The sequence below is a fragment of the Anomaloglossus baeobatrachus genome, chromosome 11 (genome assembly GCF_048569485.1).
Source record: "Anomaloglossus baeobatrachus isolate aAnoBae1 chromosome 11, aAnoBae1.hap1, whole genome shotgun sequence".
In the NCBI taxonomy this organism is placed as follows: domain Eukaryota; kingdom Metazoa; phylum Chordata; class Amphibia; order Anura; family Aromobatidae; genus Anomaloglossus; species Anomaloglossus baeobatrachus.
This window is the reverse complement of record NC_134363.1, coordinates 155,670,929-155,687,898: the sequence shown is the minus strand read 5'-3', so window position 1 is coordinate 155,687,898 and position 16,970 is coordinate 155,670,929. Positions and strand designations below refer to the sequence as shown.

The 16,970-nt window shown below is 44.9% G+C and overlaps 1 protein-coding gene across 1 annotated transcript in view; it reads left to right on the top strand.

Annotated features, from left to right (window-relative positions):
* MORN1 (MORN repeat containing 1) overlaps positions 1-16,970 on the top strand; it is a 519,059-nt gene that overhangs the window by 106,756 nt on the left and 395,333 nt on the right. The window contains exon 7 of the mRNA XM_075329305.1: positions 8,261-8,357. Coding sequence (XP_075185420.1) covers positions 8,261-8,357 — 97 coding nt within the window. The remainder of the gene's footprint in view (positions 1-8,260; positions 8,358-16,970) is intronic.

Here is a 16,970-nt window from a genome sequence, read left to right as displayed (position 1 = left end):
TATTTCTTGTGTTATACTGGCAAAACAGGAAACCTTTACTGAACTTACCAGAAAATATTAGGAAATTACTTAAAAATAGCCACGGCCTGATACAATGTATTTATGGGAATCGGGAATCGCTCCCTTTCGCAGCTGGTGCGTTCTGATGATACACATCCAAGGATGCTGGGAATCAAATCTAGGCCCCCAGTAAAGGTGAGCCCATGTTACATTGGTCTAGACCAGGGGTTTCAAACTCGGCTGGGTATAAGGGCCGCACATAGAAAAAAAATAATTTGGGGGTCCGCATTCGTTTCCGGACAAAGTGTCATTTTTATTGGTGCCATATTTTTTTTATATACACCTTTGGATCACTGTTTTTGTTTGTTTATTATAACAAACGTGCCCTTTTTTTTGTTTAAATTTAAAAACTCCATCTTTGATGGTAAAAAAAGTCATGCTTTGTTATCCTTTTCTTGTAAATGATATAGTTTTATAATTAGCACTATATAATAATTTATTCAAACATCTTTTAGTAATGTCCCCCATCCTGTTCCCCATCTTGTAGTAATGTGCATCATCCTTGTCCCCATCCTGCAGTTATGTGCCCATCCTTGTCCCCATCCTGTAGTACTGTGCCCATCCTTGTCCCCATCCTGTAGTAATGGGCCCCATCCTTGTCCCCATCCTGTATAATGTGCCCCATCCTTGTCCCCATTCTGTCCCCATCCTTGTGCTCCATGTTGTAGTAATGTGCCCATCCTTGTGCTCCATGTTGTAGTAATGTGCCCATCCTTTCCCCCATCATGTAGTAATGTCCCCATCTTTTAGTAATGTACCCCCATCCCTGTCCCCATCCTGTAGTAATGTGCCCCATCCTTGTCCCCATCCTATAATAATGTGCCCCATCCTTGTCCCCATCCTGTAGTAATGTGCCCCATCCTTGTCCCCATCCTGTAGTAATGTGCCCCATCCTTGTCCCCATCCTATAGTAATGTGCCCTATACTTGTCCCCATCCTGTAGTAATGGGCCCCATCCTTGTCCCCATCCTGTATAATGTGCCCCATCCTTGTCCCCATTCTGTAGTTATGTGCCCATTTTTGTCCCCTTCCTGTAGTAGTGTACCCATCCTTGTCCCCATCCTGTATAATGTGCCCCATCCTTGTCCCCATTCTGTCCCCATCCTTGTGCTCCATGTTGTAGTAATGTGCCCATCCTTGTGCTCCATGTTGTAGTAATGTGCCCATCCTTGTGCTCCATGTTGTAGTAATGTGCCCATCCTTTCCCCCATCATGTAGTAATGTCCCCATCTTTTAGTAATGTGCCCCCATCCCTGTCCCCATCCTGTAGTAATGTGCCCCATCCTTGTCCCCATCCTATAATAATGTGCCCCATCCTTGTCCCCATCCTGTGGAAATGGGCCCCATCCTTGTCCCCATCCTATAGTAATGTGCCCTATACTTGTCCCCATCCTGTAGTAATGGGCCCCATCCTTGTCCCCATCCTGCATAATGTGCCCCATCCTTGTCCCCATTCTGTAGTTATGTGCCCATTTTTGTCCCCTTCCTGTAGTAGTGGGCCCATCCTTGTCTCCATCCTGTAGTAATCCTCATCATGTAGAAAAACATTCAGACAAGTCAAGCTGTCTCTGCACAACTATTCCAGTGGCAGCCATCGGCCAATCAGAGGCAACTAGCTGACATCATACATCTCAGTTGCTTGCCTCTGATTGGCCAGCAGCTGCTAATTGTAATAGTTGCACAGAAACAGCTTGACTCTGCACAGTGCTGGCAAAACATTCATCTGAAATAAAGCGCTGACCGCTGCGGCCCATGTACTGGCCGCAATCATCAAGGCGGGCTCGTGCCTGCGGGCCACAAGAAGCAGCCTGAGGGGCCACATGCACGTGTTTGAGACCCTTGTCTAGAGCCTAATAAATCAAATGCTGCGCATTCCATTCCGCCCCCACATCAAGACCAGCATTAAAAGCGCCAGTCTTGATAAATCGTGGGCCAAACTTCTTAAAGAAGTTGCCGGCAAAACGCAGACATAATTTACAGAAGTCGGAACTCTACAGTGGTGAGATCCAATGATCACTTAGTCTCTCCCACTATAATATTGAGTCACCATCCACCTGAATGTTTGCACGGGATGTCTCACCCGGTGAACCCTCAAAGACCTTTGTCCGGATTGGCAACTGTTATGCAGCATGGACAAATGACGGGATATCCAGATGAGCAGCCGTTACGGAGAGAGATGGTGGTGCAGCAGGGAGGCCCAGAGGGAACGATAAAAGATACTGTAGCAGAACGGCCGTAGGAGGCGCCAGTAGGAATCACGGGATAAGAGATGAGAAAATGGAAACAGGCGTGACAGAGTTGTAGACCATAAAAAAAGCAGAGGAGACTCAGCAATGTGGAGACAGTGTAGTGGAGCTATACAAGTAGTTGTACGGCATGTCTGGACCAGCATTTTAGCGGATTTGAGTCATTGATGTAGCAAAGCTGAGTTTGTCACAGAGTCCAAAACAAAGTTGACAGCAGTACAGTAGAGTTGACTTAGTGATATAGTAGAGCTAGGTTTGTCACAAGGTCAAGTATAGCAGAGCTAGACAACAGTATAGTATAGCTGGGTTTGTCACAGTGTCAAGAGATGGTTGGTGTTATCGTAGAGCTAGATTTGTCACAGAGTCATGAGCTGCTCAGCATTATTGTAAAGCTGGGTTTGTTTTAGTCAAGAGCTGATCAGCGTTATTGTAAAGCTGGGTTTGTCACAGAGTCAAGAGCTGATCAGCATTATTATAGAGCTGGGTTTGTTACAGAATGAATAACTAGTCAACATTATTGTAAAGCTGGGTTTGTTACAGAGTCAAGAACTGGTCAGTGTTATTGTAAAGCTGGGTATGTCACAGAGTCAAGAGCTAATAAGTGTTATCGTAAAGCTGGGTTTGTCACAGAGTCAAGAACTAATTAGTGTTATTGTAAAGCTGAGTATGTCACAGAGTCAAGAGCTAATCAGTGTTATCGTAAAGCTGGGTTTGTCACAGAGTCAAGAGCTAATCAGTGTTATTGTAAAGCTGGGTTTGTCACAGAGTCAAGAGCTAATCAGTGTTATTGTAAAGCTGGGTTTGTCACAGAGTCAAGAGCTAATCAGTGTTATTGTAAAACTGGGTTTGTCACATTGTCAAGAGCTAATCAGTGTTATTGTAAAGCTGGGTTTGTCACAGAGTCAAGAGCTAATCAGTGTTGTCGTAGAGCTTGGTTTGTCACAGAGTCAAGAGCTAATCAGTGTTGTCGTAGAGTTTGGTTTGTCACAGAGTCAAGAGCTAATCAGTGTTATCGTAGAGCTGGGTTTGTCACAGAGTCAAGAGCTGGTCAGCGTTATTGTAGAGCTGGGTTTGTCACAGAGTCAAGAGCTGGTCAGCGTTATTGTAGAGCTGGGTTTGTCCTACACGATAGGACATTGACTTATAGAGTAGCCACCTCTCTTAGTTGTTACTTGTGAGAGTTTCTTTTGCTCATAATTGGCATCTTAATAATGAAGCAGTGGAATATACGGTAGATTCGGTAAACTGTGATATGAGAGGCCATTGTTTCACAATATTTAGCTAGTTGTACCAGGGACACTTCAATATCTTGGGTAGAAGCAAGTAATTATAGTAATGCTGCGTTCTATAAAAGACCGGCTGCATTGTAGCTGTCATTTTCCCTTTCTTGCCATGGCAGTAGCTGGAGGTGAATGGTGGTCATTAAGTTACTGACAGCTACATAGGACTCCCAATTTTCTTATTTAGCTCAAGAGGTAAAATGCTTTTTCTCCTACCTGCGGGTCTCACCATCGAAAATTCAGATAGACTCCAGTATGGCATGTGTGACTATTAGGAGCCATCAGGCACAAGGTTGCGCGCTGATTGCATGGCACACAGGTTGCGTTACTCGGGGGAGGCTGAGAGTCACTTGATTTTTCTCCTTTCTTCTTTGTATTATGTCGTTGATATAATACACAGGTTTCAGTCTGAAACAAAGAGAATCATATTAAATTATCCTGATATTCGGATGACCTTCACCAATGTTTCTGAACAAATAATATCAGATGACATCTCTTCTTCTCCGTGTTGGGGAGTTACAGTGCGGAACCGGAGTATTTTCAAATTTAAAGGTGTCATCCGGATTTGAAAACCTTTTTTCTTAAAGCTCCACACCAGCGTTTTGTTTTTTTTATTTCACCTCTGGAGTGGTGCTTCTAATCTTTGTCCCCTGCCCCCTGTCTTATACTCACCCTCTGCTCTCTGTGCTGTGTCACATACTGACGGCCAAGTAGAGGCATCAGTTTGACCGTGACGGGCAACACATAGCCGTGACCTCATGCGTTGCCTATGCCGGCACACCGTAGTCATCTGTCGGGTTCTGCGCCCGCTATAGAGAATGCCTCGAGTCATTGGAGTCAGAAAAGCTAACAATAATATTATGTATGTTTCTTTTTAATATGTACCAGAGGAGAACTAAGGAGATTATTACTGGAAGGGGCCAAAGATGTGGGGCATTATGCCAGAATGGGGAACACTTGTATGATGAGGCCAGTATGGGGGCTATTGTTATACGATGGAGCCCAGAATGGGGATCATTATTACTGGAAGGGCTCAAGATAGGGGACATTATTACAGGAAGGGGCCCAGGATGGGAAGCATTAAACCAGGAAGGGCCCAGGATGGGGGACACTGTTATAGGATGAGGCCCAGTATGGGGGGTATTTTTATAGGATGGGGCCCAGAATGGGGACATTATTACTGGAAAAGCCTAGGAGGAGAGACATTATTACTGGAGGGGCCAGGATGGGGGGCATTCAACCAGAAAGGGGCCCAGGATGGGGAACACTATTATAGGATGAGGCCCAAGATGGGGAGTATTGTTATAGGATGGAGCTCAGAATGGGGTTCATTACTAATGGAAGTGCTCAAGATCGGGGACATTATTACAGGAAGGGGCCTAGAATGGGGAACATTATACCAGGAAGGGCCCAGGATGGGGGACACTGTTATAGGATGAGGCTGAGTATGGGGGGTATTGTTATAGGATAGTGCCCAGAATGGAGACATTATTACTGGAAGGGCCTAGGATGGGGGTTATTATTAATGGAGGAGGCAGGATGGGGGGGTATTATACCAGAAAGGGGCTCAGGATGGGGAACACTATTATAGGATGAGGCCTAAGATGGGGAGCATTGTTATAGGATGGAACGCAGAATGGGGATCATTATCATTGGAACGGCTCAAGATGGGGGACATTATACCAGGAAGGAGCTCAGGATGAAGGACATTATACCAGGAAGGGGCCCAGGATGGGGGACACTGTTATAGGATAATGCCCAGGATCTGGGGGGTATTATTATCGGATGGGGCCTAGAATGGATATCATTATTACTGGAAGGGGCCAGAACGGGGAGACATAATTACTGGAAGAGCCAGGATGGCGCACATTATAATAGGAAAAGTCAACGATGGGGGAGATTATTATAGGAAGGATCTAGAACAGGGAAAATATTACACCAGGGGTGAGCATGCATGTTTTTATATGATCTACAAGGGCCCATACATCTGACTAACATTCAGGTGGAGTCCAAGATCCAAATCTTTCACTGGGGCCCATCGGACTCTGTATACGCCATTACGTAGTACTCGGGTCCATTGTTCAAGTCAGTATTCTGTCACTAACGGACGCTAACCCTCCGAGTCTGCTTACCTCTCGGCATTCCCCTCAATTCTTTTGATTAGCCGCGTTGTCGCCATGTCTTGAGTGCTTCATACCACGATGATGGTATCGCACCGCCCCGGCAAATCAGAAAAAGAGCGGTGAATGTCAAGAGGTAAGGAGACTCGGAGGACACCTATCCGGTGGTGACAGAATACTGATCTGACCGGTGGACCGGAGTCCTACGAATCGATTCTCCCATCTCTACACACCGCCAATATATACATGTATATACATAGTATATACAGTGCCTACCAGTAGTCTTCAACCCCCTGCAGATTTAGCAGGTTTGATAAGATGCAAATAAGTTAGAGCCTGCAAACTTCAAACAAGAGCAGGATTTATTAACAGATGCATAAATCTTACAAACCAACAAGTTATGTTGCTCAGTTAAATTTTAATAAATTCTCAACATAAAAGTGTGGGTCAATTATTATTCAACCCCTAGGTTTAATATTTTGTGGAATAACCCTTGTTTGCAATTACAGCTATTAATCGTCTTTTATAAGACCTGATCAGGCCGGCACAGGTCTCTGGAGTTATCTTGGCCCACTCCTCCATGCAGATCTTCTCCAAGTTATCTAGGTTCTTTGGGTGTCTCATGTGGACTTTAATCTTGAGCTCCTTCCACAAGTTTTCAATTGGGTTAAGGTCAGGAGACTGACTAGGCCACTGCAACACCTTGATTTTTTCCCTCTTGAACCAGGCCTTGGTTTTCTTGGCTGTGTGCTTTGGGTTGTTGTCTTGTTGGAAGATGAAATGACGACCCATCTTAAGATCCTTGATGGAGGAGCGGAGGTTCTTGGCCAAAATCTCCAGGTAGGCCGTGCTATCCATCTTCCCATGGATGCGGACCAGATGGCCAGGCCCCTTGGCTGAGAAACAGCCCCACAGCATGATGCTGCCACCACCATGCTTGACTGTAGGGATGGTATTCTTGGGGTCGTATGCAGTGCCATCCAGTCTCCAAACGTCACGTGTGTGGTTGGCACCAAAGATCTTGATCTTGGTCTCATCAGACCAGAGAACCTTGAACCAGTCTGTCTCAGAGTCCTCCAAGTGATCATGAGCAAACTGTAGACGAGCCTTGACATGAGGCTTTGAAAGTAAAGGTACCTTACGGGCTCGTCTGGAACGGAGACCATTGCGGTGGAGTACATTACTTATGGTATTGACTGAAACCAATGTCCCCACTGCCATGAGATCTTCTCGGAGATCCTTCCTTGTTGTCCTTGGGTTAGCCTTGACTCTTCGGACAAGCCTGGCCTCGGCACGGGTGGAAACTTTCAAAGGCTGTCCAGGTCGTGGAAAGCTAACAGTAGTTCCATAAGCCTTCCACTTCCGGATGATGCTCCCAACAGTGGGGACAGGTAGGCCCAACTCCTTGGAAAGGGTTTTGTACCCCTTGCCAGCCTTGTGACCCTCCACGATCTTGTCTCTGATGGCCTTGGAATGCTCCTTTGTCTTTCCCATGTTGACCATGTATGAGTGCTGTTCACAAGTTTGGGGAGGATCTTAATTAGTCAGAAAAGGCTGGAAAAAGAGATAATTAATCCAAACATGTGAAGCTCATTGTTCTTTGTGCCTGAAATACTTCTTAATACTTTAGGGGAACCAAACAGAATTCTGGTGGTTTGAGGGGTTGAATAATAAATGACCATCTGAATAAACTTTTCACAATTTAAAACAAAAAAAAGAAATAACATTCTTTTTTGCTGCATTTCACACTTCCAGGCTGATCTACAGTCCAAATGTCACAATGCCAAGTTAATTCCGAATGTGTAAACCTGCTAAATCTGCAGGGGGTTGAATACTACTTGTAGGCACTGTATCAGTGACTAGCAACCACTCAATAGGTGTTCCCGAAAAATGAAAGAAGTAGCGTAATAAGACATGATGGAAATGAGCCCGAATTCCACCTGCTTCTCCATTTAATTAGTGAAAGACGTCCCCGGGTTTGGGTTTCCTTTCCCTTTGTATGGAATATAAAGAACGCCTAGACTTAGCATGTGCCACAGACATCTTGGCAGCAGGATAAGATTGCCGCGTACCCAAATTTTAAAGGTGTTTTGTTTTTTCCTCTTTATATATTTTTTTTTTTTTACAGAAAATGCTCCGCACTTGACAGACGTATGAATGCGCATTGTTTCCCCTCAAACCGGTCCTGGGTGTAAAATTCTGCAGCAGCTGCTCAATAAAAAGGCAAAAGCCTAAAAAAAACACACAAAAAAACAGACGCCCAATTACAGGCAATTTCTTTGAGGCTAGATATTTGCTTATAAGGTGAAACATTTGTCTTCTCGTCGCCTCTAATTCTTTTTTAAGGGACGCGCGTTGCATAATCTTCGGATATTGTGTGGTCCGCCTTTCAGCTCTCGGAGGGATAGTTAGCAGGGTATTGCCGTCGAATTGTTCATTTTCTAGGCCCACCCAGTTTGCTATTGAGAAGTAAGAGGAGTAATCCCCTCTTTATGAAACAGCAGGCATCGCAGTCCTAATGTAGATCCAACGTGTTTTTTTTTCCAATTTACAGGGCCAGTGGCGGAGTGACGTCTTCAGTGGACAAGGGACCATGATTCATTGCTCCAGAGTAATTTATGATGGTCCATGGATCAATGGCCGCCCTGCTGGTATGCACTTTACTACGCTATCCTATCTAATATATAAAGCTGATTGTGTGTGTGTGTGTGTGTGTGTATGTATATGCATGAAGGAATGTATGTATGTATGTATGTATGTGTGTGTGTGTATATGTATGAAGGAATGTATGTATGTATGTGTGTGTGTGTATATGTATGAAGGAATGTATGTATGTATGTATGTGTGTGTGTATATGTATGAAGGAATGTATGTATGTATGTGTGTGTGTGTATATGTATGAAGGAATGTATGTATGTATGTGTGAGTATGTATATGTATGAAGGAATGTATGTATGTGTGTGTGTGTGTGTATATATGTATGAAGGAATGTATGTATGTATGTATGTGTGTGTGTGTGTATATGTATGAAGGAATGTATGTATGTATGTGTGAGTATGTATATGTATGAAAGAATGTATGTATGTGTGTGTGTGTGTGTGTATATGTATGAAGGAATGTATGTATTTGTGTGTGTGTGCATATGTATGAAGGAATGTATGTATGTATGTGTGTGTGTGTGTGTATATGTATGAAGGAATGTATGTATGTGTGTGTGTGTGTGTGTATGTATGAAGGAATGTATGTATGTGTGTGTGTGTATATGTATGAAGGAATGTATGTTTGTATGTAGGAGTGTGTGTATATGTATGAAGGAATGTATGTGTGTGTGTGTGTATGTATGAAGGAATGTATGTATGTATGTGTGTGTATATGTATGAAGGAATGTATGTATGTGTGTGTATATGTATGAAGGAATGTATGTATGTGTGTGTGTATATGTATGAAAAAAAAGTATGTATGTATGTATGTGTGTATGTATATGTATGAAGGAATATATGCATGTATGTATGTATGTGTGTATGTATATGTATGAAGGAATGTATGTATGTGTGTGTGTGTATGTATATGTATGAAGGAATGTATGTATGTATGTGTGTGTGTATGTATATGTATGAAGGAATGTATGTATGTGTGTGTGTGTGTATATATATGTATGAAGGAATGTATGTGTGTGTATATGTATGAAGGAATGTATGTATGTATGTGTGTGTATGTATATGTCTGAAGGAATGCATGTATGTGTGTGTGTATCTGTATGAAGGAATGTATGTATGTATGTATGTGTGTGTATATATGAAGGAATGTATGTATGAATGTGTGTATGTATATATGTGTGTGTGTGTGTGTATATGAAGGAATGTTTGTATGTGTGTATGTATATATGTGTGTGCGTGTGTGTGTGTAAATGTATGTGTGTGTGTGTATGTCCGCTAAAGTAATCCACATCATTGCATTTACAATCACAAAAATTTGCACAGACACCCCATGTGACTCAGAGAGCGTTACAGAGTATGTTTTGAGGGGAAAATTTAACCCCGCACTTTACAGTTATTCGCCAAAAACCTGCCTCCATTAAAGTCAATGGAGCTGGGAGCTACAGGTCATTAATAGGAGCTGTGATTGGTTGCTACAGGCAACAAAGGACATTCATAGTATAAGAAGCTTATGTGTGAGGTAATATGATGTCGGTGGAGAGATGGATAGAGAGAAAGAGACAGACAGAGAAAAAGAGAGAGACAAAAAAAAACACAGGCAGAGAGAAACAGACAAAGAGAGACAGAGAAACAGAGACAGACAGAGATAAACAGAGCAAGAGACAGACAGAGAAAGCAAGAAAGAGACTGAGACAAACAGAGAGACAGAGACAAACTGAGAGCAAGACAGAGATAAACAGAGAGAGAAGCAGAGAGATAGAGAGACAGAAATAGAGACAGGACAGACAGAGACAGACAGAGAAATAGAGACAAATAAGGAATAACGTTTGGAACACCATTCTAAAGCTGGGGTCACACATAACGATGACGACAACGACGTCGCTGCAACGTCACCATATTCTGTGACGTAGCAGCGACCATAGATGATCGTTAGTAAGCTGTCAAACATGTTATAAAAAGCAGCGACGGAGTAGCGATCATAGCGACGTCGACGGTCGTTGTGTGGTTTCAGACGTAGCATAGCGTCCCTGCTGCGGTGTCAAACAAAAGGATTATCAGCTTATCAGCATGGCGCAGCGGGATAGCAGCGTTCAAAAAATGACCTGGAGCATTCAGGAGCGAGCAGCGATTTCGCAGCAGGGGTCTGATCGTTGTTATGTGTCACACATAGCGACGTCGCTGTTGAGGTCGCTGCAACGTCACAGAATATGGTGACGTTGCAGCGACGTCGTTGTCGTCGTCGTTATGTGTGACACCAGCTTTAGTCTGAACTGGGTGCAAAAAACCTAAAAAAACTTCACTATATCGAGATAAGGTATGCACACCAGTGACTATGCAAGGGGAATACATGAAATAGCAGAAACTGCTGTGTGAATACTGACTTGAAAAATCCAATAGCTATACGCAAGAATGAATATGTGAAAAATGGAACCTGCATTACTGCCATGAATATATGAATAAAGAGAAATTTAGCTACTGAATTGATCAATGCAATAGAGCCCCAACACTACGCCAAAGTATTTCTCTACGTTGGGGTCCCTAGCTTGTGTGTGTCCTCTCATGCAGTTAAAAAACTTACCGTGTATGGGAAGCTGAGACCCAGGCTATTTATGCGTATAATGTGGACTCCAAACGTTATTCCTTATTTGTTAGTAGTTTTTCGTTTGTGAACCCACCCCACTCACACCTATTGCCAGTCCACATTATACGCATATATAGCCTGGGTCTCAGCTTCCCACACACGGTAGGTTTTTTAACTGCATGAGAGGACACACACAAGCTAGGGACCCCAACGTAGAGAAATACTTTGGCGTAGTGTTGGGGCTCTATTGCATTGATCAATTCAGTAGCTAAATTTCTCTTTATTCATATATTCATGGCAGTAATGCAGGTTCCATTTTTCACATTTCATTCTAACGTATAGCTATTGAATTTTTCATGTCAGTATTCACACAGCAGTTTCTGCTATTCCATGTATTCCCCTTGCATAGTCACTGGTGTGCATACCTTATCTCCATATAGTGAAATAGAGACAAGCAGAGAGACAGAGAAAAACAGACAGGCAGAGAGAGACAGAGAGAGACAGAAACAAACCAAGAGAGAGAAACAGAGAGAGAAAGAGAGAAAAAGAGAGAGAGAGAAACAGAGACAGAAAGAGAAATAGAGACAGACAGAGGGAAACAGAGGCAGACAGAGGGAAACAGATGCAGACAGAGGGAAACAGAGACAGACAGAAGGAAACAGAGACAGGCAGAGGGAAACAGAGACAGACAGAGGGAAACAGAGGCAGACAGAGGGAAACAGAGGCAGACAGAGGGAAACAGAGACAGACAGAAGGAAACAGAGACAGGCAGAGGGAAACAGAGACAGACAGAGGGAAACAGAGGCAGACAGAGGGAAACAGAGGCAGACAGAGGGAAACAGAGACAGACAGAAGGAAACAGAGACAGGCAGAGGGAAACAGAGACAGACAGAGGGAAACAGAGGCAGACAGAGGGAAACAGAGGCAGACAGAGGGAAATAGAGACAGACAGAAGGAAACAGAGACAGGCAGAGGGAAACAGAGACAGACAGAAGGAAACAGAGGCAGACAGAGGGAAACAGAGACAGACAGAAGGAAACAGAGACAGGCAGAGGGAAACAGAGACAGACAGAGGGAAACAGAGGCAGACAGAGGGAAACAGAGGCAGACAGAGGGAAACAGGGACAGACAGAAGGAAACAGACAGGCAGAGGGAAACAGAGACAGACAGAGGGAAACAGAGACAGACAGAGGGAAACAGAGACAGACAGAGGGAAACAGAGACAGACAGAAGGAAACAGAGACAGGCAGAGGGAAACAGAGACAGACAGAGGGAAACAGAGACAGACAGAGGGAAACAGAGACAAACAGAGACAGACAGAAGGAAACAGAGACAGGCAGAGGGAAACAGAGACAGACAGAAGGAAACAGAGACAGGCAGAGGGAAACAGAGACAGGCAGAGAGAAAGAGAGACAGGCAGAGAGAAACAGAGACAGGCAGAGGGAAACAGAGACAGACAGAGGGAAACAGAGACAGACAGAGGGAAACAGAGACAGACAGAGGGAAACAGAGACAGGCAGAGGGAAACAGAGGCAGACAGAGGGAAACAGAGACACACAGAGGGAAACAGAGACACACAGAGGGAAACAGAGACAGACAGAGGGAAACAGAGACAGACAGAGGGAAACAGAGACAGACAGAGGGAAACAGAGACAGACAGAGGGAAACAGAGACAGGCAGAGGGAAACTGAGACAGGCAGAGGGAAACAGAGACAGACAGAAAGAAACAGAGACAGGCAGAGGGAAACTGAGACAGGCAGAGGGAAACTGAGACAGGCAGAGGGAAACTAAGACAGGCAGAGAGAAACTGAGACAGGCAGAGAGAAACTGAGACAGGCAGAGGGAAACAGAGACAGGCAGAGGGAAACAGAGAAAGGCAGAGGGAAACAGAGAAAGGCAGAGGGAAACAGAGACAGGCAGAGGGAAACAGACAGGCATAGGGAAACAGAGACAGGCATAGGGAAACAGAGACAGCCATAGGGAAACAGAGACAGGCAGAGGGAAACAGAGACAGGCATAGGGAAACAGAGACAGGCATAGGGAAACAGACAGGCATAGGGAAACAGAGACAGGCATAGGGAAACAGAGACAGGCATAGGGAAACAGAGACAGGCATAGGGAAACAGAGACAGGCAGAGGGAAACTGAGACAGGCAGAGGGAAACAGAGACAGGCATAGGGAAACAGAGACAGGCATAGGGAAACAGAGACAGGCAGAGGGAAACAGAGACAGGCAGAGGGAAACAGAGGCAGACAGAGGGAAACAGAGACACACAGAGGGAAACAGAGACAGACAGAGGGAAACAGAGACAGACAGAGGGAAACAGAGACTGACAGAGGGAAACAGAGACAGACAGAGGGAAACAGAGACAGACAGAGGGAAACAGAGACAGGCAGAGGGAAACAGAGACAGACAGAGGGAAACAGAGACAGACAGAGGGAAACAGAGACAGACAGAGGGAAACAGAGACAGACAGAAGGAAACAGAGACAGGCAGAGGGAAACAGAGACAGGCAGAAGGAAACAGAGACAGGCAGAGGGAAACAGAGACAGGCAGAGAGAAAAAGAGACAGGCAGAGAGAAACAGAGACAGGCAGAGGGAAACAGAGACAGACAGAGGGAAACAGAGACAGACAGAGGGAAACAGAGACAGGCATAGGGAAACAGAGACAGGCAGAGGGAAACAGAGGCAGACAGAGGGAAACAGAGACACACAGAGGGAAACAGAGACACACAGAGGGAAACAGAGACAGACAGAGGGAAACAGAGACAGACAGAGGGAAACAGAGACAGACAGAGGGAAACAGAGACAGACAGAGGGAAACAGAGACAGACAGAGGGAAACAGAGACAGGCAGAGGGAAACTGAGACAGTCAGAGGGAAACAGAGACAGACAGAAAGAAACTGAGACAGGCAGAGGGAAACTGAGACAGGCAGAGGGAAACTGAGACAGGCAGAGGGAAACTAAGACAGGCAGAGAGAAACTGAGACAGGCAGAGAGAAACTGAGACAGGCAGAGGGAAACAGAGACAGGCAGAGGGAAACAGAGAAAGGCAGAGGGAAACAGAGAAAGGCAGAGGGAAACAGAGACAGGCAGAGGGAAACAGACAGGCATAGGGAAACAGAGACAGGCATAGGGAAACAGAGACAGGCATAGGGAAACAGAGACAGCCATAGGGAAACAGAGACAGGCAGAGGGAAACAGAGACAGGCATAGGGAAACAGAGACAGGCATAGGGAAACAGACAGGCATAGGGAAACAGAGACAGGCATAGGGAAACAGAGACAGGCATAGGGAAACAGAGACAGGCATAGGGAAACAGAGACAGGCAGAGGGAAACTGAGACAGGCAGAGGGAAACAGAGACAGGCATAGGGAAACAGAGACAGGCAGAGGGAAACAGAGGCAGACAGAGGGAAACAGAGACACACAGAGGGAAACAGAGACAGACAGAGGGAAACAGAGACAGACAGAGGGAAACAGAGACAGACAGAGGGAAACTGAGACAGGCAGAGGGAAACAGAGACAGGCAGAGGGAAACAGAGAAAGGCAGAGGGAAACAGAGACAGGCAGAGGGAAACAGACAGGCATAGGGAAACAGAGACAGGCATAGGGAAACAGAGACAGGCAGAGGGAAACAGAGACAGGCAGAGGGAAACAGAGACAGGCATAGGGAAACAGAGACAGGCATAGGGAAACAGAGACAGGCATAGGGAAACAGAGACAGGCATAGGGAAACAGAGACAGGCATAGGGAAACAGAGACAGGCATAGGGAAACTGAGACAGGCAGAGGGAAACAGAGACAGGCATAGGGAAACAGAGACAGGCATAGGGAAACAGAGGCAGACAGAGGGAAACAGAGACACAGAGGGAAACAGAGACAGACAGAGGGAAACAGAGACAGACAGAGGGAAACAAAGACAGACAGAGGGAAACAGAGACAGGCAGAGGGAAACTGAGACAGGCAGAGGGAAACTGAGACAGGCAGAGAGAAACTGAGACAGGCAGAGAGAAACTGAGACAGGCAGAGGGAAACTGAGACAGGCAGAGGGAAACTGAGACAGGCAGAGGGAAACTGAGACAGGCAGAGGGAAACAGAGACAGGCAGAGGGAAACAGACAGGCAGAGGGAAACAGAGACAAGCATAGGGAAACAGACAGGCATAGGGAAACAGAGACAGGCATAGGGAAACAGAGACAGGCAGAGGGAAACAAAGACAGGCAGAGGGAAACAGAGACAGGCATAGGGAAACAGACAGGCAGAGGGAAACAAAGACAGGCAGAGGGAAACAGAGACAGGCATAGGGAAACAGACAGGCATAGGGAAACAGAGACAGGCATAGGGAAACAGACAGGCAGAGGGAAACAGAGACAGGCATAGGGAAACAGAGACAGGCATAGGGAAACAGAGACAGGCATAGGGAAACAGAGACAGGCAGAGGGAAACAGAGACAGGCAGAGGGAAACAGAGACAGGCAGAGGGAAACTGAGACAGGCAGAGGGAAACTGAGACAGGCAGAGGGAAACTGAGACAGGCAGAGGGAAACTGAGACAGGCAGAGGGAAACTGAGACAGGCAGAGGGAAACTGAGACAGGCAGAGAGAAACTGAGACAGACAGAGGGAAACAGAGACAGACAGAGGGAAACAGAGACAGACAGAGGGAAACTGAGACAGAAAAACAGACAGACAGAGAGAGAGAAACAGAGAGAAAAAGAGACAGGGAGAGAGATAGAGAGAAACAGAGATATACAGACCGAGAGAGACGGAGATACAGAGCAAGAAGCAGAGCTATAGAGACAGACAGGGAGAGAAGGAGACAGTTTCTTTCCCGGGCAACTCCAGGTACTACAGCTAGTTCTGAATAAAAAAATAAACAAAAAACCCCACAGTAGACTTAATGCACTGGCACGTTTTCATTTCATGGGTTATCTTTGGCCTTTGCCTGAACGCTCTCTTTGGATCTATGGTGGGACACTCTTGGCACTAGCAAAAATGAGATCTTAAATAAAAAAAATAAATAAGATGCTGAGTAAAATTAGACTCACCAAGACGGCATCTTAATAGAAGAGTGTGACAAGGAAAAAAAAAGCTTTTTAGTTTTATTTCAAAGGAACTCTCGCTTTTGTTGCAACCGGTTACAAATCCTAACCATCTGTTGTGGGTGTGCGGGATTAGGGGAGTCTAAAGGAAATTGATTGTTCGCTAATAATATAGATTATTTTTTCTCTTGTGATTTCTGTATAAATGGCAGGTGTGTAAAAATAAAAAAAAATAAAAAATATATAAAGTAATCAATTATAATACTTTAAATATGCTTTGCAGATATTAGTATAAAAAAACTCTCCGATACATCTGCTGAAAGCCGAACCGCACATACAGATACATTTCTTTTCATGTCAGATTTCTATTCGTTGTTCGCAGTTTAGAAAGCGGCAGCGGTGATTTGTTTGAAAGGTAATTATTACCACTACAGTCAGGGGATTTCAATGATGCTTATTATGTTTTTTTTTTGTTTGGGTTTTTTTTTTCAGCTTTTTTTAGTGGAATTAAAAAAAAAAAAAAAAAAAGATTGTAGGAAATTGCAAAAGTATGGCTGTTTTCTTCCAGAAACAGCGCTCCTCTTGGCTTGGGTTGGGACCGGTATGGCAGCTCTGCTCCATTTCTGTTTTGATCTCATTGATTTGAATGGGACGAAGCTGCAATCCCTGATACAACCTATGGCCCCCTTTACACGTCCATGTTTCCAGTACACGTGGTGTTCGTTTTCACACGTACTTGAGCCACGATTACACACATACTCATTAAATTCTCTGTTGATAACTTGACCTCAGGTGACTTTATTAAATATTGAGGTCACAGGTGGAGAACCATGAGAACCTCCAGCTGTGACTGCAACTAACCTTTGTGACATAAACGCTGATCACTGCAGCTAAGTCATTCTCTGCCTGCAGTTATAGCGGCCGGTCATGTTCTATGGCTGCTCGCTGTGCCATAAGATGTAGCAGAGCCAGGATCATCATGGGACC